Genomic DNA, 27,941 nt, shown 5'->3' on the forward strand with positions numbered 1-27,941 from the left:
CTAATTCTCTAAGGAAAATAATGATTGTTTTGAAAATATTTTCTCCTTACTTTGTCTTATTTACTCCTACTAAATTAAAAAAAATTATATTCATAGCCCTTGGCTATTTGCTCATATTGAAGATTTACATGCAAAAAGCTAGGGTGTGTCCTGGCTGGTGTGGCTCAGTGGATTGAGCCCAGCCTGTGAACCAAAAGGTCGCCAGTTCAGTTCCCAGTCAGAGCATGTGCCTGGGTTGCTGTCCAGGTCCCCATTTGGGGGCATGTGAGAAGGAACCGATCCATGTATCTCTCACCTGTTTCTCTCCCTCTCTTTCTCACTCCCTTCCCCTCTTTCTAAAAGTAAATAAATAAAATCCTAAAAAACACCCAAACAAATCTAGGGTATGGATATCACTAACCAACTCTGATTCAGCTGAACATGCACTATGATTGTCTGTTCGTGTGTGTAAACAGTATAATGATAGTAACCTCATTATATTTATAATTAAAAAAACAAAGACAGTGACATTGTATGTTACTCAAAATATTTAATGTTGGCCTTTGCCATATTATGGAGATAATAAAATACTTCCCTGAAAGTTTCAATCCATTTCCAGAGTCTATTTCACAAGCCCACCCCAGAGACTATATATTTTTAATGCTTCTTTAGGGTGGTAGTTCTTGCCTTTTTCTGTGTGTCCTTGACCCATTCAGTTAAGAATCTGATTAATCATAACAGCATTTTCCCCACAGAGCACACAGTTGTTAATTTTATATACAATTTAGGGTGTTCAGAGAACCCCTGCTTCCCTCAAAATTTAGGTTAAGAACCTCAGTTCTGGAATATTGTGTGGGGTTTTGCTTTTTTCATATGCTGGTGGACACCATCCTTTTGGATAACTGAGTAACTATGGCAAATGATTATTCAGTGATTACTAACTACGTGCCTGACCAGAAATGAATGTGACTTAAAATATGTGTGTGTGACATTCTTCTTCAACTTTCTAGTTATTTGTTACAGCCCAATAAAAGGAAGTGAGGGTGTGATCATTGAGAGTCTAAAGTGCTAACTGTTGTTAGACTAGCAAAGAATGTTTGAAACTCAGAGTACTTGTTAAATTTCAGAGACAAAAGCTATACATAGGTGCAGAGGGAGAAACTAGTCAAGTTACTTTAGAATCATTTTACAGAGCTGAAACAGTTTAAACTTTCTTTCTTTGGTGATAGTAATGGCACCGGGTAGGGGGGGTGGGCGGTATTGCAACTGAGTTCCTAAAATGAATTCGACAATTCCAGTAAATACCTCAGAGGGATGATAAGAACTCTGAGTCATCAATCTACTTCTTAATCAGCAATATAAAGACTATGAGGAAAGCAAAGTTTATAGCATAATAAACACAACTGACAGCCAGCTCTGAAGCTATTCAGGACTGAGTGCTTGAGACCCAGTTTGCATTTCCCTCAGCCATTTGAGGGACGTGCACAGGCTACCAGGCCCTGCTGGGGGAGCGCAACTCCACTGCAGAGAAGCCACGTGTTCGCGACAGCACTGCAGGCCCCTGTTCACAAGACACTGCACAGAAGTTCATTTAAATAAATCTCTGCCGTTTCTCATACCCGGGTGAGATTGTTTTTCACTTCTTCTAGAAACATTTGTGAAGAAATGATTACCTAGCAATCATTTAAAGAAAAAATAATGATTCTTTGATGACTTCCTAGTGCCTCCAAGTTATATGCACTTATTAACCAGTTCTTCCCTATTTTTCCATGCCTCTGGTTTCCAAAAAGAGTGAGAACTGGCAATTCAAAAAGACACTGGAGTTTTTAGATTCAGGCACGGTTGGGAAGCGAACAAGGCTGAGGGGATGAATACAGAGATACAGTGATATTGTTACTCAGAAAACTGGAATTTTAAGAAAAAGCATCTAAGTGATAATCCATCATTTAAGGTGGGCAAAGAAATGTAAAGTAAACATTAAACCTTTCATAACAATGGTTCACTAAAAATAACAACTAACACAGTTGGCAGAGGCTCTGAATACATTTTTATATAAAACAACTTCACACTGAAGTTTAATTCGGCGTGCTAAGCCCCGGCTCAGGAGGACAGTGTATTCACAAGTGTGCCAGGATTGGAAAGGTTTGCTCGGCCAACTCCCTGCCGCTGGAGAGCTCCCGCAGATGATGACAGCAGGAGTGTTAATCATTTCCTGACCAGGCAAACTTAGTCACAAGGTCCTGCTAAGAGTGAAAACACCCCCTCTGCTCTATTAAAAACAGCTAGGAACTTTCCTCAGCTCATGTTGCACTTTCTCCCTTTTAGATTAAGCACGTGGAAGTTTGTTTGGCAATCATTTTTACGGCACTCTTTCCATTAGTTACTCACACAAGCTGGGGTTTATCTGATTGTGTGGTAGATGGAAACTCCAGGATAAAATTCAGTGGCCTAAGGCGGCGTGAAGTTTACCTGGCTGTGGTTATGAAGAGGGTAAGTGAATGAAACTTTTTGTCATTCTTGCGTGTGTTTTCTCTTATGCTAGATTTTATACACCATAAAGTGCAAAAGGCATGTTCTTACAATTACAGGTAATCATTTAGACTTGCTTGATGGTTATTTTTATGCGATCACAGGCCAAAACCAAGCTGTTGAAGCACACAATTAAGCATGCAGGCCAAACAAAATTGCTACAGTTTCCTCCTTAAAAATTTATTTTTTATTAATTAAACATCTTATTCAGCTGATTGAACTGGTATTGAAATGTCTTTTTGCATTGATGGGAGGTTGAACTGTTTACTAAATAAACTGGAGACAATTGTATGTGAACAAAGAGAAACAAATAATTTTGATTATTGGGATTAACCAAGGTAGGAACTGATGGAACAGCTAGAGGTAGACTTCAAATGTCAAATAGTTTGGGTCCTAATAGAAATGTTGTTTTATGGGTATGTGTTTCTATTCAACAAGATAATCCTTTCTTTGTTTCTTGAAATTTATTTGAAGTAGTCATAACAGTTTTAGAAATAAAACTGCTGTTAATATTTCAAATAATATCTTTCCTGGAAAAAGTGATATTTGGGTGTAATAGAAGAGTACTGACTCCGTTCTTCCCCATTTCCATTGTGGTGACCTGTTACTTCAAGAACAATACAGCTTTTTCCTTCTTTGCGCCTAGAACAGACCTGGGCATGTAGAAGACTTTGTGGAAATAGCTATTGATTATTTATCTGTTTTTCAGTCTGCACTTAAATTAATGGATTTTCTTTCTTTTATTTTTTTGGTTTGCTTGTTTTTATGAGAAAAACACCCACTAAAAATATTTATTTTATGACATCATTTTACTGACTAGAACGCCAGACTTATAGTGGGTAAGAGTATAAAAATAACCAAGTTCTTCCAAATAATACTTTGCTGCTACAGAATTGAATAACTGGTGGAAGTTGCAATTATAATAGAACTTTAAAGAACATTCCTATAATGGATTTAACACAATCAGTTAGGGGCTAAGTTATAAAGGTTTGTAAAGAGAGATCAGGACGTGAAAATTCAAAAAGTCCACATTCCAGCTACATGCTTCATTTAACCATAAATCCAGTAACACAAACATTAAGAAAACTGAAAACAACCCATGTTGAAAGACTTTTTCCCCCCTTTTTTAAAGAAACGGACCAAGGTAATACAGAAAGATAAGTGAGTCAGACAGTTTCCCAGGTAGACTGTTCCGTTCCATCCCTGTGTGGTCACATCCTTCCTACCCAATAACTTTGCATCTGAAGTGCATTAGACAGGTCCAGAAAACAATGATAAAACCAAAGTCTTTCTTAAAAGATTTCATTTATTTATTTTTAGAGAGAGGGGAAGTGAAGGAGAAAGAGAGGGAGAGAAACATCAATGTGTGGTTGCCTCTCACATACCCTCTACTGAGGACCTGGCCCACAATCCAGGTATATGCCCTGATTGGGAATCAAACCAGGAACCCTTTGGTTCTCAGGCTGGCACTCGATCCACTAAGCCACACCAGCCAGGGCACATAAAACCAAAATCTAATGTGTCCTGTTCAAAAATGTCAATGGGTTGCTTTGGCTAGTGTGGCTCAGTGGGTTGAGCGCTGGCCTGTGAACCGAAAGGTCAGTAGTTCGATTCCCGGAGTCAGGGCACATGCCTGGGTTGAGGGCCAGGTCCCAGGTTGGGGGCGTATGAAAGGCAACCGATCCATCTTTCTCTTGCACATCAATGTTTCTCTCCCCTCTCCCTCTCTTTCTCCCTCCTTTCCCCTCTCTTTAGAAATGAATGAATAAAATCTTAAAAACAAAAGAAAACAAATATGCCAAGGGGACAGAGACAGTCTAAGATTTGTCTCTTTTCAGACTTAAACTGCCTCCTTTGGCTTCACAGGTTTTTCTGTGAGCAGTTTACACCAAAAAGGATGGATTATAACACCATCAAAAGGATATTTCAACGGATATTTTAGAAGATATTTTCTAGTCACTTGTATAAAATCTTATTAAGTACTCAAAAAGTCAATGATGAATCAAAAAGGAAGTAGATGGTAGGGTTTTTACTGGAAAGGAATTTAATTCACATCTTTTCCACTATGGATCAAATCATTCCATTTTGGAGAAGTTTAATTCACACTTTCTTTTGAGTGTTTGAAAAATTATAGAAATGACACCCACTTATTTTTTTAAAACAACATTGCTCATCATTGTGAAAACTTGGAAATAACCACATACTAATGAATGGGACAGGGGTTATGTACAGCGGGATATGACATGAAACCAGTCCAAATTAGATTGCTAAGTTTTAAAAAAAGCAATTTGTAAAAGATAGTAAATATGTATAACATATACTCACTATTTTCACAATAGTAATTATAAAATATACTTATTCTTTTGTAAAAACAAATAGATACTAGTATTTACATTTACAATGTGTGAAAGAATATGTACCAAACCACTTAGAACAGCCACTTTGGGGGGATGAATGGGAAAGTTTACTTTTCACTTTGCAGACACTAGAATGTCCCTGGTAGGGACATTGTTTTATTTACTGCTATAACCTTGACGTATATAACAGTGCCTGGCACATAGCAGGCATGCAACAAACAGTGCTGAATGGATGAATGAAGAGAATTCTGTATTTTTTAATTTTTAAAAAATTAGTATGATTCATTTGTAAGTAGATAAAATTGACAGAGTACTTTCTTTGTAGTTAAAAAAATGATTTAGAACAACTTCCAAAGTCCCTAATCTCTCTTCCCCTATGTTACCCCTTCTTTCCCACTTTTTGGAACACTGTTCCTCTCTTTCCTAGTTAAGCTTGGCTCAAAGGAAAAGGAAAATATTGTGCTGCCTGGGCTCACTTAAAGGTTTTCTCCCTAGGCATCTTGTTTCGGGTTTGATGTGAGCCCTCAGGACGCCGTGCGTCTAATATGCCAGACTGGTGCTCATCTCTTTGTGTGTGCTGTCATTCCAACTTGGTGGCATGCCTTGGTGAATAGAGACCCCGGCTTATGATCCTTTCTGTCCTCAACACCTGGCACAGGTCTTACACTTACGAGGGGGATGATTTTTTTGCTGGGTATTTTTCCACAAAAATTTGTGCGGTTCTTAATGATGGTATACCAGTATAATTTCTCTTCCTAGGGGAGACACTCAGTACATGCTTGTTGAATGAATTGACTGGAACATATTTTTTTAATAGTTTTTTTAATTTATTTTTAGACAGGGGGTAGGGAGGAAGAGAGGGAGAGAGACATAAATGTGTGGTTGCCTCTCACACTCCAGGCATGTGCCCTGACTGGGAATTGAACTGGTGACCCTTTGGTTCACAGGCCAGCACTTAATCCACTGAGCCAACACCAGGCAGGGGTGACTGGAACATATTTTGCATGTATATCAGTGATTGGATTTGTTTCCGAGGGAGATGAGAGGAAGCTGTATCAGTTTGGGATTCCTTTGGTTGCCAGTGACAGAACACCTTACTAAAATTGGCAGAGGCAGAAGCAAAGGGAATTTACCCATTCACATTGCAGTTTAGTCGTACACGTGGCTTGAGCTATCACTAGGCACTGTGGCTCAAAATGATCTCCCTTTGTCTGTGTGGTTTTCTCTTACTATGTTTTCAAATAGACTTTCTCTTTGAGGTTGTAAAATAGCTGCCAGAACCTCTAGGAACATTATTCTTGTAGATTCCAATCCAACATGAAAAAATATGTCTTTCAGCAATCTTAGAAAACTAAATCATGACCCTCGCTGAGAGCGGACCAACACTAACTGCAGCCAGGAGAGTTCATGTACGAGTTTTACAAGCTTCTAGGGCCAGGGGAAAGTCTCAGGCAGGCCACGTGGACTGAGACTGCAGAGAAGTGGATCCCCGAATAAAAATCAAGGCTGATGCCATAAGAAAAGGAAATGGATGCCAGATAGTTAAACAATGAATGTCAAATGCAAAGGACGATGATTATTTCATTCTCTTCTTCCACTCTCCTTAACATAAATATATCCAAATATGAGTATGTAAGAGACCTCAGTCAACTCTAGTTCTGTAAGCACGTGCATATCGGCACTAACAGTGAAAGAGGAGCCACACAGAAAGATGGAAGAAAGGGCTTCTGAATTGATGAGAGCCAGAGCACTGGTCTAGGGTGAAGATTCTCAAATTTATTCCATACTTGAATTATCTGGGGATAATTCTTATGCACAGGGCACTCTTTGTAATACTTTTACCAGCCTTGGCCAATGTGGCTCAGTTGTTTGGAGCATCGCTTGTAAAATCTGGAAGGTTGTGGGTTCAATTCTCTGTCAGGGCACAGGCCTAGGTTGTGGCTTTGGTCCCGGTTGGAGTGGGTACAACAGGCAACTGATCAACGTTTCTCTCTCACATCAGTATTTCTCCCTTTCTCTCAATCCCTTCCCTTCTCTCAAAATAAAATAAAATAAAATAAAATAAATCAGTAAGTATGTCCTCAGGTGAGGATTTACAAAAATACTTATATCAGAACACCATGTTGGGATGCAAGCATCGCTACTTTCAGGCTCCCAGGCATATGGTATTATAGACAAGTTTGAGAACCAATGGTCAAGACAGATATCAGGGAGGATTTAGGACAGTTTTTTTTTTTTAAATTGATTTTTAGAAAGAAAGAAGAAGGGAGGAGAGACAGGGAGAGAAACAGAGAGGGAGAGAGAACACTGACTTGTTGCTCCACTCATCTGTGCATCATTGGCTGCTTCTTGTGTGTGCCCTGACCAAGGATGGAACTGGCAACCTTGGTGTACAAGGATAACGTTCTCACCAACTGAGCTGCCTGCTTCCCGGCCAGGGCTAGGATAGTTTTAAAGTACCTGAAACTGAGCCTTGGACTTAGTAAATCCTCCATAAATATCTGATAACATAATTTAAAGGAGGAAAAGCACACGACTGGGCAAAGAGGTGGGTGGATATTTGTGGACTGTCTACTGTATGCTCGGTATCATGTTTAGTTCGCAATATACATATCTCACTTGGTATCTTCATAGTCAAAACTAAAAATAAAACCCCCCTCCATTTATGGTGAAGAAATAGAGATTCAAAAAGGCTAATGAAACTTGCCAAATGGTCAACCAGAGTAACACAGGTTTTATGGGTTTCAAATGACACACTCTTTCCCAATACTACAATTGCAGATGTCAGACGTGGATTTAAATGTAAACTCAGATGTTGGGTGTAGCAACCAGATTTGCCTGACTAAAGAATACGACTCATTGAGTACGGACCAGGCATGCAGGCAGTCCTGAAAAATTGACAAAAGTGGCGTCATCCACCGCATTGCGTTTTTGTAAATAAAATTTTATTGGAACATAGCCACATTAATTTGTTTACACTTTGTCTACAGCTGGTTTTGCACTACAATGCCAGAGTTGAGTAGTTGTGACAGACACCATCTGGCTTATAAAGCCTAAAATATTTACCAGCTAGCACTTCACAGAAAATGTTTGCCAACTTTGAGTTTATGGTTTTACGTGATCAGCAGTTCTGAGGAGGGATGAGATTGACATTATTATTCCAGGACTGATGATAATTCTTGTGGTTGTATGAGAAGGATTCTTCAAGCATCTACACATTCACTCAACCAGTCAATAAACATTTACTGAGCATCTACAAAGTGTCAGACACTCTGAGCTCAGGTGAAATACAGTGCAATGAATGCTACAGTGAAAAATAGGATATACGTCCTGCTGGGGTGGCTCAGTTGGTTGGAGCATCATCTCGTACATCAAGAGGTGGTACAACTACTTAAAAAGGGAGAGAATTGTGGTAGCACACGCAAAAGTTTTTCCAGTGGTTCTCAGACATCATAATGATTGGTAGTATTGGAATTGTTTTCTGAGTCTGTTGTGTGTTTCTGTGGGATAAAGCAAATGATTAATTTAATGGATAGTTAATTTTAGTGCCTCTGTCCTTGAGAGCCAGGATTCTTCAGGTAGTTCAATCAAATGTAATCTAAAAGTGAAATATAAAGATTTAATCATGAATTTGAATTGGAAATTCATGTATGAACTCACAAGATATTTTATCTCTCTACTGAAAATCTCTGGAAATAATGACCAACCAAGCACCCATGGCACCCACACTGTGGCCTTTCTCAAGACCCTGTCCAATAAAATAAACCAGGACTTCTTGGAGAAAAGCTAATTCTAGTTTTAGAGCAGGAAACTAGTTCAGAAAACCCTGGGACATCTTTCCATATTAGATATCACATAAGCTATTAAAGACTACTAGGATTATTTCACGTCACTCGGGAGACAATTTGAAGAGTCCCCCTCCCCCCAATGACCAAGTAGGAGACAAACTGAGTTTCTATAACAGTAAGAATTGCAATGGATTGTAAATTACTTATCTATTGCTGTGTAAAAATTTCTCCCAAAGCATTGCTTAAAGCCAGACACATTTACTCTGTCCTAACAGTTTCTGAGAGTCAGGAATGCAAGAGCAGCTTTTATGGTTCTGTCTCAGGGTCCCTGAGGAGATTGCAGTCAGGCTGTTTATGGGGGTATGTTCGTTTGCATCTGGGCGTGGAAGATCCACTTGGAAACTCATGGTCCTGGGCAGGAGGCTTCAGTTCCTCACCACTTGGGCCTTTTCATAGGGCTGCTCACAACATGGCCTCTCCCAGAGTGAGTGAAGAGAGACAGCCAGAGCAGTCCAGTGAGTGAGCACCAACGACGGGAGCTGCAGCCTTTTATAACCTAATCTCAGAAGTGACACACCGTCACTGCTGCTGTAGTTTATTCATCACACAGACCTAACCCTTGAACAACGTGGAGGGGACTATGCAAGGTTGCGAATGTGGAGGGGACTATGCAAGACTGCGAATACCAGAAGGCAGGAGTCGTTGGGGACCATCTTGGACTGTGGCTCCCATAGTCCGAAACACATTATTACATATGCTTAAAGTCCATTGAGTTCACAATAACAAATTAAAAAAATATATCATCAAACATACTGGTTGGTGTCCCTTTGCAGATGACAGAGAACTGTACATTATCTTGAGAGCTAGGGAAACAAAAGGAAAGGATTAAGCTTTTTAATATGACCTTTAGCATTGGGCAACCAAAGAGTACATGAGTGAAAGATTTGTCACAAAAATGATTTCAGCTAATGAAATGAAATGACAAGATTGGAATATTACCATATTGCAACCCCCAGTAAATGAATGAATCTAGGCGTCGAACATGAAATGCTGCTGACAACGAAGAACAAAAATCATCGGATGAAAGAACGCATCCCCACCAAGATCTTGCCAAAGGGGCTGAACCTGAGTCTGATGAAGCCTCGACTCAGCTGTCAATCTGCAGGAAAAGTGATAGGAGGAATATGTTGAACTGTGAGTGTGCAATCAGCCAAATTCAGACTTGGGGAACTTCTATAGGCCACACGACCTGGGTTATTCAATAGAAAAAGTGTAGGGAAAGAAAGGAGGGAACCTGTACATCACAAGAGACATAAAAGATAAATTTTTTTAATGGGCAAGATGCAGTAGCTAGGAATGCATACTATGTTGATAAAATTGTAAAGAAGTGCAAGAAAGTTACCTACATCAGTTTAATAGAAGGAAGTGACTAGTATAAATGTCAAGATTAGGGGTTATTTGGAAGAGGGAACAGGACTGTGAGAGATTTTTGGGTGGCTGGCAAAGTTTTAGTTCTTGACCTGGTAGGCAGTTACAAGAGCATTTATCTTATAATAATTCACTAAGATATTCATTTATTTTATGTAATTTTTTTTATTTACATTTTACTTTATAATAAAATAAAAAAAAACAACATTACTAAAGGTAACACATGAATGTGGTAAGATTTCAAACAGTGGAAGAATGTACACAGTGAAAGGCGGTCTTCTTCCCAACTCATCTTCCAGAGGTCGCCCCTGTCCCCTGCTCCCCAAGTGTCCGTCCAGGGAGATCTCGTGCATAGGCAATCACACACCTGCCTGCGTGCATATTATATGTGCATGTATAGGCCCGTGTGCACATATACATAAACACATACAAATATATAGCAGTATGTAAATAAATAAATATATATATAATTGCCTCTCATTTTAAAAGCACAAGTGGTAAAATTAGAATAGTATGCACCTATTCTGACCTTTATTTCACAAAGCATTTTTTTTATAGATTGCTCTGCATCACATAGGACCAAATTGGATAAAAATTATAGTCAGTCCTTCCTTCTAGACTACAACCAATATGTTTTAACTTGTAAATAGTAGTGTAAGTAATGGGCACTTTTTCTAAGAGTATATACTCTATTAAATTGTTGGATATGTCTTTCATTTCTCAACTTGGAGATGCCATTCATATTGGTTTGAAGGTACATGTTTACATAGTTTAAAAGTTACTTGTTCTATTTTTCACTGAAGTTTTCAGCTTAAACAAACCTGCTCACCCCTTGATTCAGATAAGATTACCTGTGGGAAGGGTGGATTCCAGGGTTAGCAAAGTGCTTCTTCAGCGTTTCCCTCAATAAACTCAAAGAGGTATTTTATGGCAAGTGTTAAAACAACACATGTGTGAGTAACCTTTGTGCTTCTGGGTCAATAACCCCCTGTTTACGGTGATAACTAGGATTAAGGGAGACAGATGTACTGTCTTCTACAGCCTTTAAACTCTAGTTGTGGGGTAGTAAATGTTTTCTGGACACGAAATTATTGTCTTGGTCAAGTGTTTTAACTATCGCTTTCTTTCCTTTAATGCTCTCACTTTTTCAATCACTTAAGTCGTATTTATTGAATACTTACCATGCAGTTAGCCGGGCAGTGCCATAAGGAACCCAGACAGGAGGCACAAGGACAGAGAGAGCCTTGCTGGGGATTCATGGTGTATACTGTTATATTCTCACAGTGAACAAGACAGTACTATATAGTCTGTATGGTTGTCCCAATGTATGTAAACATATATAAATGTGTGCAATACACATGCACACACACATGTATGCTAAGTGGTATGGCACAGCTAGTTAGAAAACAGGGAGGGTACAACATGGAAATTACATGCAGGGACAATAAGCCAAACATGATAGGAATCTGGTTGTCAGGCAGGATTCCTTGCTGCGAAAAGTTCTGGAGCTGAGTTTTTCTTTTTCTTTTGATAGAATTATAGATTCACAAGAAGTAGCAAAAATAGTAAAAAGAGGTCCGTGTACCATTCGCCCAACTTCCTCTAATAGTAACGTCTTACACAACCACGATACAGTATCAAAACCAACATATTGACTTTGGGACAATCTCCAGATCTTTTTCAGATTTCACCAAGTTTCTTTAAAGATTATTTATTTACTTATTTTTAGGGAGAGGGGAATGGAGGGAGAAAGAGAGGGAGAGAAACTTCAGTGTGAGAGAGCAACATTGATTGGTTACCTCTCATATGTGCCTGGACTGGGGACCGAATCTGCAACTCAGGCATGTGCCCTGACCAGGAATCAAACCAGCGACCTTTCAGTTTAGGGAAAGATGCTCAGTCCACTGAGCCACACCGGTCAGGGCCCGATTTCTCCAGTTTTATAGGCTTACAGGAAGTTGAGTTTTGATAAATGAGTTCAATAGATAAAGAAGAGGAATGAGAAAAAACTAGAGATAAGCAAAGTCCCAGAGAGCAGTTACTTGGAGAAATGGTCCTCTTTCAACTCTTAGCCGTGCCACACAATCCTGTGTAAATCAGTAACACTGCTTTCCTCACCAAGGGCGGCTTGTTACCACTGCCTCTTCACAAATGTTACTCAGGCATTTACTCCTGTTCTTATACCGGTGACCCAAACGGAGGCAGTCTCCCTCTGAGAAATCATTTATTTTCTGTAAGCTAGTTTACAATTAAATAGTTCTGAACCCAGAATAGATTTCCCCATGGAAACAGAGGGACATAGGTTATGGGTTCCCTGGTGTATCTCCAGGCCTGTGTAACTCATAAAGTAACTAATCTGTCCACAGAGCAGTATTTATCATTGCTGTACATAATGATAATAGTGAGAGGTAGGGAGGACTCTCTGCTATCTCAGATGGACTCCTGTCCTAATAGGTTCCATTCTATTGCTGCAAACCACCACTGCATACAGTGGGTAATATTAAAGGAAAAGCCTCTTTTTTGACATTTTTAATTATACAAAGTAAAATCATTTCTAATTCAAGTATTCACCCACTTAGCTATCAGTTCAATAAGAAATGATAGAGGAGCCCTGACCAGTGTGGCTCAGTGGGTTGAGCATTGTCCTACAAAGCAAAAGGTCACGGGTTCAATTCCCAGTCAGGGCACATGCCTGGGTGGTAGCTGGATCTCTGGTTGGGGGCATGTGAGAGGCAACTGATTGATGTTTCTCTCTCATATGGATGTTTCTCTCCCTCTCTTTCTCCCTCCCTTCTCCTCTCTCTAAAATACATACATACATACATACATAAACAAAATCTTTAAAAAATGACATAGGAAATAGAAAACAGGGAGTGATGAGAACTAGGCAGAAAGATACTGAAAAGAGAGCTTCTGGAAGGAAATACACCAGAATATAGAGGTTTTCTCTGAGAGGTGGAATTACCAGTGATTCATTCTTCATATTCTCTCTCTCCCTTGCATTTTTCTAAATTCTTCAAATTCTCTACAACTAGGATATAATGCTTTTATAATCAGAAAAAATAGAATGCTTCTGGAATAAAAGAGGTGCATGCAAGTTTTTGAAGCAGTTCCTATATGGTTGGAAGGAGAGAAGGTAGGCCACGGAGCGGTGTGTTCAAGGTGGAGGTGAGGTGACTTCCAGGCCCAGCAGCACGGGTGATTGCCCTCCGACCACGCACAGGCACATACACAGTCCAGAACTGTAGAGAGAAGGGGTGTCTAGCTAGAGAAGGAATCGATGTTGCCCTTTCCTTGGTTTACCCAGTGAAATAAGAAGCCACCATTGATGCCCTCAGACAGGGTCAAGAGTCTAATTTCTGCTGGGCCACGAGTCCTTTAACCCCTGGGCTTACATCGCCATTCCGGAAGAAGCTGTGCGGGAAATCCTGCGCTTCTGGGAAGGCAGTGTGACAAACATCGGGGTCTCTTAGCTCTTGAGCTAAACCTGTCAGTAAGTAATCATCCTTCACAGAGGGGGAAAGAAGGGCAAGTAGCCAGATATCTCTGAGTAATATCTTCCTGAAGCACTTCTGCTTTCACAAGTGGGCGGTCCTGACACCGATTTCAGTCCCATGATTATGATCCCGGATTCCCTTCCATATTTGCACAGAGCCTGAAACAGCAGTGACTGCGCTTTCAGGGTCCTCTGTGCTGTCCTGGACGGGACTTCAAGCCTATCAGTTTTATACCAAGGCCTGCTGGGCTCGTTAGATACAGTTTACAGCCCCCACGAAAGTGTCTGCCTTCCAATCCCCACTTATCACAATAATGAGCAGCATTATTTGCGGTAATCATCATCTCCTTTTGTGGCTTTTTCATTTCCATTACGCAATTACAGCTTTGTAAAGCATTGTATGGAAATATGATACTAATACATGTGCAATATGCCTGGTTTCTCCCTGCAGATACAATCATGCTGGCCTAAGCATACAAACGCCATAAAAACTAAAATGCTTCAACTTGCTTATCCTTCATTTTTTAGAAAATGAGGATTCCTGAGTCCCATGAAATATAGCTACTTAGCAATTTGCATCTAGTTCTTGATAGCTTTTAAAATAAGAGAGGGTAATTTGGAGCAAGTATGATACTTTACTAAAGATTAAAGATAACAAAGCTCCTACTTCGATTTAACTGCATTGAATAAGTAGTTCTCGCATGCCAGATCATGGAAATGCTAGGTGATGCAAAAACAAGAAAAAAGCAGTTCCTACCTTTACAGGATGTACAATCTAATTAAAACAAACAAAAATCTATGAAAGCTTTTAGCACTGGCTGGTGTAGCACAGTGGATTGAGTGCCGGCCTACAAACTGAGGGGTCACTGGTTCGATTCCCTGTCGGGGCACATGCCTGGGTTGTGGGCCAGGTTCCCGGGGTGGGGTGCGCAAGAGGCAACCACACACTGATATTTCTCTCCCTCCCTTTCTCTCTCCTTTCCCCTCTGTCTAGAAATAAATAAATAAAATTAAAAAGAATCTATGGAAGTTTTCTAATGAATACTTTTTTCATTCATTGCACCAAGGGAGGCTTGTTAATAGTCAGATGTTCCAAAGTGATTGCAAAGAAACTCTTTGCTGAATAGAAATGGGTTGTGGACAGGATTGTGGGTGGTGTGAGAGGTAGCATGACTGAATAAACATGGGCCCTTCTGAGAATAAAAGAGGGTGCTATGAATATCTATGCTTGTGTGAGAGGCATAATCTGGGTCTCTTTTAGGCCAACACACAGCTATGATGCCCCTCTTTAAAAGATGGGATTTCGGAGAATTTCCATGAATCTGCATGTAGGGAAGTATATTATTTTGCTAGGGCTGCCACAAAGGGATGGCTTAAACAATGGAAATTTTATTGTCTTTCAGTTATGGAAGTTAGAAGTCCAAAACCAAGTGTCAGCAGGGCTGGTTCCTTCTGAAGGGTGTGAGGGAAGGATGAGGTCCAGGCCTATGTCCTTTGGCCTGTAGAAGGTTGTTTTCAAGTTGTGACTTCACATTATCAATCTTCTATGTATGTCTCTTGTCCAAATTTGTCCTTTTTATAAGGACACCAAAATTCTACTGGAAGCAATCTCTGTTCTGGCCTGGATCTAGCTTGTGGGTCCGGCAGTGACCATATCATGGAATAGTCCCTCTTCCACCCTCCACCCCTTGTGACTGGCTCTTACAATCCCATGTGTCTGACTCCTCTTCTTCCAGGTACCCTGAGTGGTGAGGTGCCCTGAGTGGTCAGCAAGGGACTTCATTAGCAGGGAGGTCACTTGTTTAGTTGCCACTGGACCACATGGGAGACACAGTCCACAGCAGCAATATAGACACATGCATGAGAGAGAGAGAGAAATTTAAAGAAATAATCCAAGTATTAGAAGTAATTTTTCCCACTGTGCCCCCTGGTACCCGAACCGGTGTACTCATAGCTCACCCAGGCTTGGGTTGGCTCACTTAGGACATTTACCTGAGTTTTCATATGTGCTAAGAAGGAAGAAATATTAGCAGATCCATCTGGTATAACACAATATTCAGTGTGCTTGACGGCACAGGTGACCTCCCCTGTAACTGGATACAACAGGAACAGCAGAAGTCTAAGTTTGGAAAGACACTTGAATTGGGAGGTCTTCTCCTTCTGTGAGTATGACACTTGTAACCTGCTCTTTGGATGGTAATCTAGCTGTGGCCTTGGGAATCTGGCCAGGCTGTGTGAACCATACGTGTTGTCCAGGGAAGGTGGTGCTTTCTGGCCTGAGGACATAATAGAGGGAGAAATATGCTGGACCAGGACCCTTACCTTTTCCTCTCTTTCAATGGTGTGTCCTGGGCCACATATAGCTTGGGTTCTGACTGCATTAGGATGACGAGGTCCCACTGGAGGTTGAGCAGTCCCTCCCCATCCAGGGGCATGAAGTAACTGACCTATCCTGGTGGATTGCAGGAAACAGTCCCCTTTCCAGGGACAACAGGTCTTAGTGCCCTCATTAACGTAGTTCTTGGTTCATGGCAAGTGTCAGGACCATTGCTCTACTGCTATGCACTCCATTTACTGTACCTTATTTACTGTATCCACACCTTATTTACCGTACTGGGGGACTCACCTCAGTTCCTAATCTGGCATGTAGGCCAATAGGCCCCACAGGTTGGTCATTGAAATGCATTAACACCTGGGAAGGCACTGTTGTCTACCTGGCCAAGGGAGGGTTTCCAGTTAGTAATTTTACTTGCTGAGAACACCATTTTTCTGTTCCACCAGCCCAGCTGCTTGTGGTTCATCCGGCATCTGGAACCTCCATTCAATATCATGTTACTTTGCCCACTCTTGTACTCCATGTCCTTTGAAATGTGACCTCTGGTCACTATCTATTTGACAAGGGTACCCATATATAGTACTTAGTACCTAGCTTTTCTTGTCCATTTATGGTAGTGGCCTGATTAGCCTGCTGATGTGGGAAGGTTTGAGTTAAACCAGAGGCGGTGTTGACACTCATCAAAACATATTCAAGCCCTCACTCAAGGGAAGGGGGCCTACGTAATGCGTTTGCCAGTGCCGTATTGGTTGGGGGCCTCAGTGACCAGGACTTCCGCTAACTCCAGAGCTGCTGCCCTTAGCTTAAGCTCTAGACCCTCCTCCTTAGCTATGCAACATCCTTCCCAGGTACTTTGGTATACACTTTTCTCATTTATCCAACTTTCAGTGTCCCCTATTGAGTTAGTTGCTAAAGCTTATGTTTTTTATTGCCAAGACATCTGTTTCCTGATTACCTGGAGGTTTAGATGCCTCGTGGGCACGGACATGGAAGACAATATCTGCTTTGGCCTCTTACAAGTGAGCCCAAAAACATTTCCACATTTCTTTTCCCTTAAAGGTTTATTTATAATAATCTACATTCCCTCCCTATGTTCCCCCACCCCGGCCTCCCATTGTCCAAGCCCCAGAGTCCATCCTTTTAGAATGGCCCAACTGTCCGTACACAGGGTCAGCAGCCAGGGTTCATGCATGATTACCAACCAGACCACTCTTAACTTGGCTCATTGTTTTTATCCAGATAGTACCACTGGGTGGTTGAATGGCACTTGCTGTCCAAGTAGGCAAATTGCCCCAGCCAGGGCCATCAGGGGACCAGGTTTCAGCCAGAATTTCACCTGTTCATTCTTTATAGGTTGCAGGGGCCAAATTCCCTTGTTTCAGGAGAATTTGGAGCTCCTATGTATTAAACAGGGCCTAGTAGTTGCTGCATCGCTAGAGACAAAGGGCTGTCTGACAGAGCACTCCTCTGTTGTAAATAGACATGCCACTTACTCAGTGTAGGAGTCCGAGTCATGGGGGAGGCTGGTCAGTGAACACGTTGTCCATCCACCCTTAAAAGGTTCCACTTGCAGAAGCACTGTGTACGTATGTCCAGAAAATATCCATCCATGCACTATGGAAAATAGAGGCATTTACTGAAGAAGATCCAAGAAACATTGTACATAGGACAATGCCACCCCAGTCCCCTTCATGCTCTTTCTCTTCTTCTGGCACCCCCGTGATGTGAACGTTGGGCCTCTGAAAGTTGTCCCAGAGACCGTTTACACTGTCCTCATTTTTTTGGATTCTTTTTTCTTCTTGTTGTTGTTCCGTGTGGTTGTTTTTGCTTCTTTATGTTCCAAATCATTGATTTGATTCTGAGCTTCATCCACTCTATTATTGTTTCTCTGTAAATTGTTCTTTATTTCAATGAGCGTATCCTTTGCTTCTGACTGGGTCTTTTTTATGCTGTTCAGGTCCTCACTAAGTTCTTTGAGCATCCTTATAACCAGTGTTTTGAACTCTGCATCTGATAGATTGCTTATCTTCATTTCATTTAGCTCTTTTTCTGGAGTTTTGATCTGTTCTTTCATTTGGGCCATGTTTCTTTGTCTCCTCATTTCGGCACCGTCCCTGTGTTTGTTACTATGTATTAGGTTTAGCTCCGTGTCTTGGTAGTGTGGCCTAATGTAGTAGGTGTCCTGTAGGGTCCAGTGGCACAGCCTACCCTAACACTAAAGCTGGATATTCAAGGTGTGCCCTTTGTGTGGGCTGAGCACTCCCTCCATTTGTAGTTGAGACTTCGTTGCTGTTGGCAGATCAATGGGAGGGATTTACCCAGGCCAGTCAGCTGCAAGGATTGGCTGTGACCACTCACCACCAACCTCCACCCTCTGTGGAGTATCAGTTATGCAGGAGCAGGGTGGTGGTGCTCCAACAAGGTCTGTAGCTGTCCACTGAGTGCGTTGGCCCTGGGGTCTCTGGGGTGGTGCAGGCCAAGGTCAGCCCCCACCTGTGTTTCATCTGGGGCACCCTGCCTGAGCTGTAAAGCAATCTGAGATGGCTGCTACTTGTACTGGCTTGGAGATTCCCAGGTGAAGCCAAGCTGAGACTCTCATCTGGCTGCAGCCAGGGCTCAATAAAGCCAGCTCTTGCTTGCTTTTTAGGATTTAGGATACAAGGCCAGCCATTCATATGGAAAAGCAGGTTGGGTGGGCCCATAATTTGGGTAGGGTAGAACATCTATGGATCTCCAAGTTGGGTCACACACACCTTGTTAACCAGGTTGATGGAGTCTCAGATATGGCACCAGCTTACTGGCTCTGTGGAGGAGAGCTCAACAAAGGGACAACGGCCTCTGCTTGCCCCGATGCCAGGCACTTCAGTTTCTCCCTGTATACCACTGGTGCCCTTCGAGCACCAGTATCCCCCGGTACATCCTGGTGCTGGAGCTCAGAGGGAGTGAGTCTGAGTAGGTGAGTCTGTGTGTGGGTTCCCCAAGAGGATCTGCTTAACAGCCTCCTCCACCAACTCAATCCCTGCTGGTTCTCACAGCCAGAAGTTGTGGGGACTTATCCTCTCGGCACTGGAATCCTGGGCTGGGGAGCCTGGTGTGGATCTGAGACTCCTCACTCCCAAGATATCACTCTTGAATTTTTATCCACATGGATGAGCAGCCAGCCCATTTCACATCTGCACCCCTCCTACCAGTCTGGATGGATGTGATTTCTTCAATGCCGTAGTTGTCAGACTTCCACTGAACTCAATTTCTGACATTCCTGAATGATGGTTGTTCTATATTTTAGTTGTAATTTTGATGTGGTGTATGAAGAGGTGAGCCATGTCTGCCTACATTGCCATCTTGACCGGAAGCTCTAGACCAGTATTTTTGCTTTTGCAAAGGCACCCAATCCCATATATATATCCCTCCTTCACTGGGTGATGTAATGGGCAAAGGCATTGTGCTAAATGGGGTATGAATTCCCCATACCCCAGAATTCTCACAAAAGCCTGTACCTCTTTTACATTTTGTTTTTGTATGTGGTAAGCTTGAACTTGGTCTATGACAGCCTCAGGAACAAACAGGTCATAGCCAAACGTACAATTTCCAAAGACTTTACTGCCACGCCCAGACCTTGAATCTTCTGCAGATTCACTGTCCATCCTCTTTGTTGTAGGTGGCCCAGCAAAGGCCACAAGGTTTTCTGCAGTAGAGGCGAACATTCATGAGTTAACATTATGTTATCAATATAATGACTGAGTTTCACAGAGGTCAGGAAGGAAAACAGTGAGAGGCTAGGCTATGTAAATCGCTTTGAGGGAGCTCCTGGAAAGTATACTCCAAGTGGGAAACCCATTTTCTCACAGCTTCTTTGTGGCAGAGGAAGTCTTTAATCCATGCAGACAATAGACATAACTGCAGAACCTATCGACAGCCCATACTGAGTGGCAGTTGAGTGAAGTTCACCGTGGTGCATGAAGGAATGCACCAGCCGAAAAATGGGTTTTGTCAGGGTGCATGGAGGAACCAAGCAGCCATCCTGGATTTCCGATGGCTCCAAATATTCATTCAACTTAAGGCAATGGTTTACCCATGGTGGTTACTCTGATTCAGGAGCAGAGTGCTGTCATATTACAAGGACATCAAGATGGCAGAACTCTGGCAATGAGGGGTCATTTCTGCAGAAGCAGAATGGACTTCATCCGTATGTGCCACAATCTTTACATGTTTTGTTGCTGCTGCCTTTTCCTGACAGTCAGCTAAGGCATTTCATACACAGAAGAACCTCATTACTGCCGAGGTTCTTCTAACACATAATTATTGCTTAAGGTTTGCCTAAAAACCTTTTATTCTACTTAAATCTATTTAATTAGTTCTTTTTTCATTCATCCTTTCTTTTTTAAAGAGAAGCGTGCCCTGATGGTGCGGCTCAGTTGTTTCAGCATTGTCCCTCAAAACACAGGTTTGCTGATTAGCTTCCCAGTCCTGGTACAGGCCTGGGGTTTGCTTCTTGGTCAGGGCATGCTCGAGAAGCAACCAACCGATCAATCATTCTCACATCGGGGTTTCTCTCCCTCTTTTTCTCCATCCCCTCCTCTCTTTCTGAAACAAGTAAATAAGTGAAATCTTTTTTTAAAAAAGAGCAGCTCAATGATTTTGGAGGTTGGTTAGCACAATACAGAGAACAGAGGAGAAAAGTACAAATTGGTACTTAAACCAATGCTTGTACTCATTTCATTATGATTATAATTAAGGATATTATTCATTTTTGCTATTCACTTTTCTCTAGAAGTCAAAGCCATTAACTTGAACTTGAGGTGTATACAATATATACACAATCTTATGCAAAATACTTTTTATAAGCAACATTACTTTTTAAAATATTGGAAACTGAATATTTGTGCTGATTTCTATTTTGACTTAATGGAACAAGAAGAGAAAACATTAAACTAAGGAAGGTTATACTGATAATAAAGCTCTTCAAGTTAAAAAAAAAAGTCTTCCCCTCCCTTTGTAAATATTTACCGCAGGCTACACAATGTCCTGAGAGGATTCGTTATGTGAAAAATGTTAATCACAGCTTTCAGACCTTGCTTTGGCAGAAACTAATGAGAAAGCAATTCAGAGATAAAACTTCATCTTTGTTTTCAAATAAGTGGTCTTCATTTTTCTTTCTTTTTCTATCTTATATTTTTTTATTGTTTATTCTATTACAGTTGTCTCCATTTTTCCCTTTTGCCTCCCTCCACTCAGCCCACTCTTCTAATTTTTCTTCTTACAGAAAAAGTTTATATCAGGTTACTGTAAATTCATCTGAACCATTAATTTTCGCAGCTTCCAGGTAAAGTCTAGCGTTTTGTTTATACAAAGTCTACGAGAAGAGGTCCGCGGAGGCCGTGCAATCTTAAATCCGGATGTCATCCCTTCAAGTCCTTGGCATGCTCCCTGGGCAGTAAGAGCTCAGCATGCCTGGATATGCCCCTGGTGACCTTCCACAGAAGTTAGTTTCAGAAGCTGGAAGATTTCTGCTAGAGTCATGAACTCTTTAACCCCTTGTTTATTAGCGAAAATTAGCAATCTAGCTTTCCTTAGGTCCGCATGGGCTACCATTTTATACAGTTCTTTTCTAGTTACAGAAACCCTTGCTGTGTACTGTCCACAGCTATCCTGAACTGTGTTACCATAGTAAGTGTTCAGGAAGATTCTTGGCCACCAATATGCCACATTAGGAAACGTGAATTTTTTTTTTATCACTGTCTCTTCTACATTACTTCCCATTTTAAGGGATGTATGTACTTCATTCATAGAAAACTGTTAAAGGATGGTAGTTTTTCCTGCATTATTCAGCCCAACATTGCTAACTTTGTGCTCCTGGTGATTGAACAGTCTCCATGTCCTGGTGAAGTGAATTCCCCTTCTCAGGTAGCCGTCCGCCTCCAGCCACCGGCTCAGGCCGCTGGGGAGGGGAGAGAGCGCCAGTCAGAGCCCGCCTCTGCTGCTGCTGCTCCCGCGCTGGCCACCTGCCACTTCCTAGGAGCCCGCGGGAGGACAAAGCGCGGGGCATCTTGCCATGGTGCTAGGCCCCGCCGCTGCCGCCTGAGCCCTCGCCTGGCCCCAGGACGTGCCCGCTGCGTTGTCTGCCACCTGCATGCGCCTTGTGGGCCACCGACCTGCCCTGGCTGCTAGGGGCGGGGGCAGTTTATTAGTTCTTAACAGTTATGTTTAGGTTACCCACAAAAACTGCATGACAAAGTCAGCCATCATGATAAGTTACTGGTTTTGCTGAAAATTTATAAACATAGGTCTTTGCTTTCTAGGCAGAAAACTTGTTACAATAATCTTATCAGGAGCAGACCCACAGTCCAAGAAAACTTTGTCTTTTTAACAGAGAAAAAGATTTTGCATCAGCTTACTTTTGATATTTAAATCCAGCACTTAATTAAACCCATTGTAATCTTAGCTTAACCACACACTAAAATTTCTTCTCAGATTCCTTTTCCATAAACCTACAACTTTCCTTCCTTCCTTCCTTCCTTCCTTCCTTCCTTCCTTCCTTCCTTCCTTCCTTCCTTCTTTCCTTCCTTTTTCTTTCTTCTTTCCTCTCTCTCTCTCTCTCCCTCTCTCTCTCCCCCTTCCTTCCTTCCTTCCTTCCTTTCTCTTCCTCTTCCTCCCTCTTTCCCTCCCTTCCTTCCTCTCTTTTTTTGCATTCAGATATTGTCCTGTTTTTCCTCTTTCCATTTCTGAAATAACCAGCCTCACTTTAGGACAAAATTACTTTCCTTTCCCTCAAAAATACATTTCTATGCTTATACTTTCCATTACCGAAAACATATATTAGTTGCCCTTCATCTGAATTAGAATTCTTAACCCTTAGATAACTATGTTTAATTAGTTATGTTTTAATTAAACCAACAAACTTAAACTAGCTTTTATTTACAAAAAGTTAATCTTAGATCACATGAACTTGAAAAGCATTTGGTTTACTTTCTGTTACATTTTTGAGAATTTACATAAGCATTTGTTTGTTTAGACCATTTAGAGTTTTTTCCAAATTAGCAACCCATCTGAAGTTAAACACACACACACACACAAATGCAATATTTATCTAGACACAATGAACATGCCAACAGATGCAAACAGAGACCTCGTGGCTTCCAAAAAATAAGCGGGAACAGTTCAAATGACCTTGCCTCCTTTTCTTTTCCAGTCTGAGTTTTGAGACTTCCCCATAGCTCAGGCACCATCTTGAGACAGGTTGGTTTCCTCCAGATCTGCAATAAATTCCCTGGCATCATAGTTGTCTTGCCCCACTGTCTGCAGAATCTTCGCTTTCATGCCTGCTATAAAGTGGCCCCAGAGCATAGATTGCCAGGCACATACCCAGCTCTCAGAATTTGCTGTACTTCTCCCATAGATTCCCAAGGATCCACTTGCCTAGGAAGAGCTCCATCATTTGGCCAGGCCTTCTTGCAGGACAGAATGATCCAATCTATACGGGAATGGGTGCCTTGAATTCCTTGGGCACCACGCAGCCTCTTCCAAAGGGCAGAGTGTGTAGCGATGTTACTCATCTTTTTCTGATTTCTGCCCCATGAGAGAAATACCACCTCCCCGTGTGTCCCACCACTACATTAGCCAGGCAGGAATACAAGCTTGGTCCCATCTGGCTTGGTCACAGTGCGTGGGCTCTAGGTCTGTGGCTGCTTGTGCTCTGCATTTGGCAAAGCTACATGCTACAGCTGGTTTCCAGGTTATCGCTTTGCTCTCCAACTCCATTAGCCAGTCCTGATACTAACAGAGTTGTAGACATCCCTGTATCTCTTTCTAGTTTCAGTTCTTCCTCTAGCTTTTATTTTCCTTTAACTTCTAATCTCGGCTTCTGCTCTAGCCCACAACTGTGGCCATGCTGTTTTGCTGACCCATAATGTGTAACGCATAGTTCCTCACACACAGTAAGACCAGCCAGCATTTTCAGGGCTGCCCTGTACTCATGCGGCGGCCCGCATGCACCCAGCATACGGGCCGCCCCTGCCCACAAAAAGCAGATGGCTAACCATGGATTCTCCCCGTGACTGTCTCTTTCCCAAGGTCCATTTCTTCAGTCTCCTGGTTCGTTCTCCTCCACAACCAATCATACTGGATTAGTTTATCCTAATGACCTCATTTTAACTTGATTGCCTCTGTAAAGAGCCTATTTTTATTTTTATTCTTAAAGATTTTATTTATTTATTTTAGAGAGGGGAGGGAGGGGAGAAAGAGAGGGAGAGAAACACCAATGTGCAGTTGCCTCTCATGTGCCTCTTGTTGGGGACCTGGTCTGTAACCCAGGCATGTGGCCTGACTGGGAATTGAACCAGCGACCCTTTGGTTCGCAGGCCAGTGCTCAATCGACCAAGCCACACCAGCCAGGGCAAGAGCCTATTTTTAAATAAAGTCACATTCTGAAGTACTGGGATTGTTACACCAATGCACACCCACATATCTTTTTCGGGGGACACAACTAACAACGAGGACGGTAGAAACTTGACAAGAGCACAGGAGAAGATGGGTAGTTAGTGGGCACTGTCTTCCCAGCACGTGTTGCGATCAGGAGGCAACTACTTCCTAGGCTTTCCTAAATTAAGATGGGGATAGGACAAAAACAAAACAAGGATCATTACAAAAGTAGACTTTTCATTTGGGGGATTGCTAATGTTCCAAGATTCCTTTTTCCAAGTGGGCAATAAAAAATTGGACACTGGTGGCAGACGGATCTTCAGGTGGTAGTTAAGTAGAGCATGTTGAGCTGTGGGATGTCACGTCTGGGAGGTGCCACAGTGGCCAGTTTTTAGCACATAAGTTGATAATTCCCTGCTATGAGACCTGACTTCAGGTTACCCCTACCTTTGTTTCCTTTATGCTTCTGAAAAGAAAGTGGTGGGCCCTCAAAGTGGGGGTTGTGAACCAGAGATGATAATATACCATGACGGATTGGACAAGGAGTTTCTCGTGGTGCCAAAAAAAAAAAAAAAAAAGGAAATGTTTATTTCCAATTTTCTTCCTGGGCTGTCCAGAGAAGCTTGGAAGTATTACTCTGCAAAAGCCTGACAACCCTCATCCCTGTCCAAATAAATGGAACTGAACCAATCCCAAATCCAAGCTTGAAACAATTTTCTTCAGGAGAAGAATACATATGTTAGAAACTACCCCTAAGTAGCCTCCAAGTACTGGGATCATTAAGATCTTTATATATTAAAAAAAAAAAAAAACTTGTTGTGCTCATTTTTCTCTGCTGAAAAACCAGCTGTTCCTTTCCATTTTGAAATCATTAGGTTGATCTTAAAAATTGGAGCGGTATTTTAAAACCATGTTAGATCAGGAATACAACATTTACAATATCCAGGGTAAAAAGGGAGTTCTGGCAAAGAAAACAGGAGAAAAGAATGGGAAGAGGAAGAAAGGGATAGGGAGGGCGACCAATGACAAATTAAAGCACAATTTGTGTTGACCAGTGTTACCAGTGGTGTCCCAGGTACTGTTTCAGTTTAGATTGTTTCTCCTCCTACAAACTCAACTCCTGACAGACCGGACAATGTCTTATTCATCTTTGTTTTCCCAGCGCCCAGCAGGATACTCCACAAACAGTATGTGTTCAGGAAATATTTGTTGGTCTGAATCAAACCACAATGAACATTTTAAAATTTAAATCTCGTATGTAACCTCTGGGCAAAGGTATGTTTATGGACAGAAGACTTTCATAGACAAGTATTTAAATTAAATTGTGAAAAATATAGACTTCCAGGCCCTGCCCTAGAAATTTTAATCCAGATGGTCTGGTCGGGGGTGGGGAGGTGAGGCCTGGGAATCTGCAGTTCCAATCAATGCCTCGGGTGTTTTTGATACAGTTTGGGAACCAAAGGCATCTTGTAAACTAACACATCAGATCCCTTAGGCCCTGGCATCACCCTATTACTTTAAACTCTGTCTCTTGAAGCTTGATCTGAAAAGAATATATGACCATTCTAACATGTAAATTTAGCACAGAGATTAAACCAGCAGACGGTAGCCACAGACACTTCTTCCCATGTCTGGTCTTCTTGGTGGGTCTGTAGATTTCCGAGAGGCCCCAGTCTCCAGTGCTGTGAGAGACCTACCATAAGAGGGAAGATACATGGAGGTGAACACCAATCAAGAGGTGTTTACTTGCCTTAGAGGGGCTTCGAAACCTTTTAACTGCTTACAGATCATTAGCATTTTGAAGGAGATAAGTTGAGAGATGAAAGGAGATTGAATGGGTTCATAGGAAAAAAAACCTAACAAAATGTTAACACACACACATGAGATGTTCAAGTTTTCTAATAAAAAAGTGTTCACTAGCCATGGCCAGGTGGCTCGGTGGGTGGTTGGAGCGCCGTCCTGTACACCAAAAGGTTTCAGGTTTGATCTCTGGTCAGGTCACAAACCCAGGTTTTGGGTTCGATCCACCACCCGCCTTGGGAGCACGTCTGGGAGGCAGCCAACTGATGTTTCTCTCTCGCTCTAAAACAAACAACAACAAACAATAAATATATCCCCAGGTGAGGGTTTAAAAAAAGAAAAAAAAAAAAGAGATGTTCATTAACACTACATGGGGGCCCCGACTGGGCAGCTCAGTTGGTTAGAACGTCCTCTGGACAGGCCAAGGTTGCAGCTCCGTCTCCAGTCAGGGCACCCACAAGAAGCAACCAGTGAATGCACCAGTCAGAGGAACAGCACATCGAGGTCTCTGTCTCTCTCCCCCTTCCTCTTTCTCTCTAAAAATCAGTTCTCTAAAAAAACAAAACAAAACAAACCACACTGAGAAACAGGGGCGGGGAAACACCTGCTAACTGTGTCTCAAATGTGAACTCACTGCACAGATATTAAAATGGACTCAGTGGGCAGGTGACCCTAATTTGAAGTCAATTATCAGGGATGAAGTGTTGCATTGTTAATTAAAACACTTGTAATAAGTGAGCATCACTCCCGCCAACACACTGGGACCCACCCATAGTCTCTGACCACAGCCTTTATCAGGACTACAGAGCCGGAGGAGCCCACGGAAAATAACGAAACAGGAAAGCATCTGCATGCCACCTTACGGATTCCTCTTTTTTCGGTATAACTCTGAGGCAGGTGGGCTATTTGCTGTCATTCCCAGCGCATAGATAAGTGAACTCGGCCCGAGAGGGCTCGCCTGACGCACCCAGTAACTCCTAGGTAGTAAAAGCTGTGCTGTTAGGAGGTTACGTCTACGGAGTCCTCCCTCACCACACTGACGCCCTCGCCGAGCGCAGTGCAACACCATAAACAGCATCTGGGCTGAGAGTCAGCATCCCATTGACCCACACTCTATTCCTTTGACTTAGGTGAGCTCGGACTCGCTTCCTCTCTGCACAGACGGTAACTGACGCCAGAAAGTATCGTGACAGATGTACGGAGCTGTAAACGGCAGCGTGTGTAGGTGGAGCCCAGACCTGGCTCCACGAGTCGGAAGCTCAGATGAGGCTTCGGTAGCGGTGCCTGCGAGTCAAGGATGAGAGCCCGACCCGCCGTGGAGCGCCCGCAGGTAAGTGGGACGCCGCGAGGCTAACGCGAAGGGCCTTGGGCGATTTACCGGATCTGAGCGCAGGGCCCCGGGCGCCTGGGGGTGGGGTCATCGCACCAGTATCTAACTGGGATCCGGAATAGCTAAGATTTCTCTGGGGTTTCCAATAGTGCAGGGCGTGTACTAAGGGGCAGGTTCCCTGTTCTGGGGCCACCGCTTAGGGGGTCAGAGCGGAAACATAACGGGGTCCAAGGTTCAGCTTAGGCGGCGGGGACAAGTCCCTGGAGAGGAGGCAGTTCTCTGGCTCCGCTCCGACCTGCAGCCGGGGAGGCGGAACGCAGTGTGAACCCGGAGCCGGGAGGAGGAGAAGGTGCAGTCCCGAGCGGCCCGGGGCGCTAGACCCCGGGAGTGCCAGCGCGCGGGCGCCGGAGTGCGGGAGCGATGAGAGTGCAAGGCAAGGTAAACGCCGGCCCCACCCCCACCCCCACCCCCACCCGCCGCT

General features: G+C 42.6%; 1 protein-coding gene across 4 annotated transcripts in view; it reads left to right on the forward strand.

Moving 5' to 3' along the window:
• Window positions 1-2,313: 2,313 nt before the first annotated feature.
• Window positions 2,314-27,941, forward strand: part of TRPM6 (transient receptor potential cation channel subfamily M member 6) — a 149,602-nt gene continuing 123,974 nt past the window's right edge. For 3 of the 4 annotated variants that reach the window (XR_006654807.2, XM_045191439.2, XM_045191442.2), the window contains exons 1-2: window positions 2,314-2,469; window positions 27,261-27,460. Coding sequence is in view for 3 of the 4 variants with exons in the window: in XM_045191439.2 (XP_045047374.2) it covers window positions 27,428-27,460 (33 nt within the window). In the remaining variant the exon portion in view is untranslated. Of the gene's footprint in view, window positions 2,470-27,260; window positions 27,461-27,666; window positions 27,899-27,941 lie in introns of those variants that run through there. The other variant, XM_045191446.3, reaches the window with a different exon arrangement.

This window comes from Desmodus rotundus, chromosome 1, assembly GCF_022682495.2.
Source record: "Desmodus rotundus isolate HL8 chromosome 1, HLdesRot8A.1, whole genome shotgun sequence".
NCBI lineage: Eukaryota > Metazoa > Chordata > Mammalia > Chiroptera > Phyllostomidae > Desmodus > Desmodus rotundus.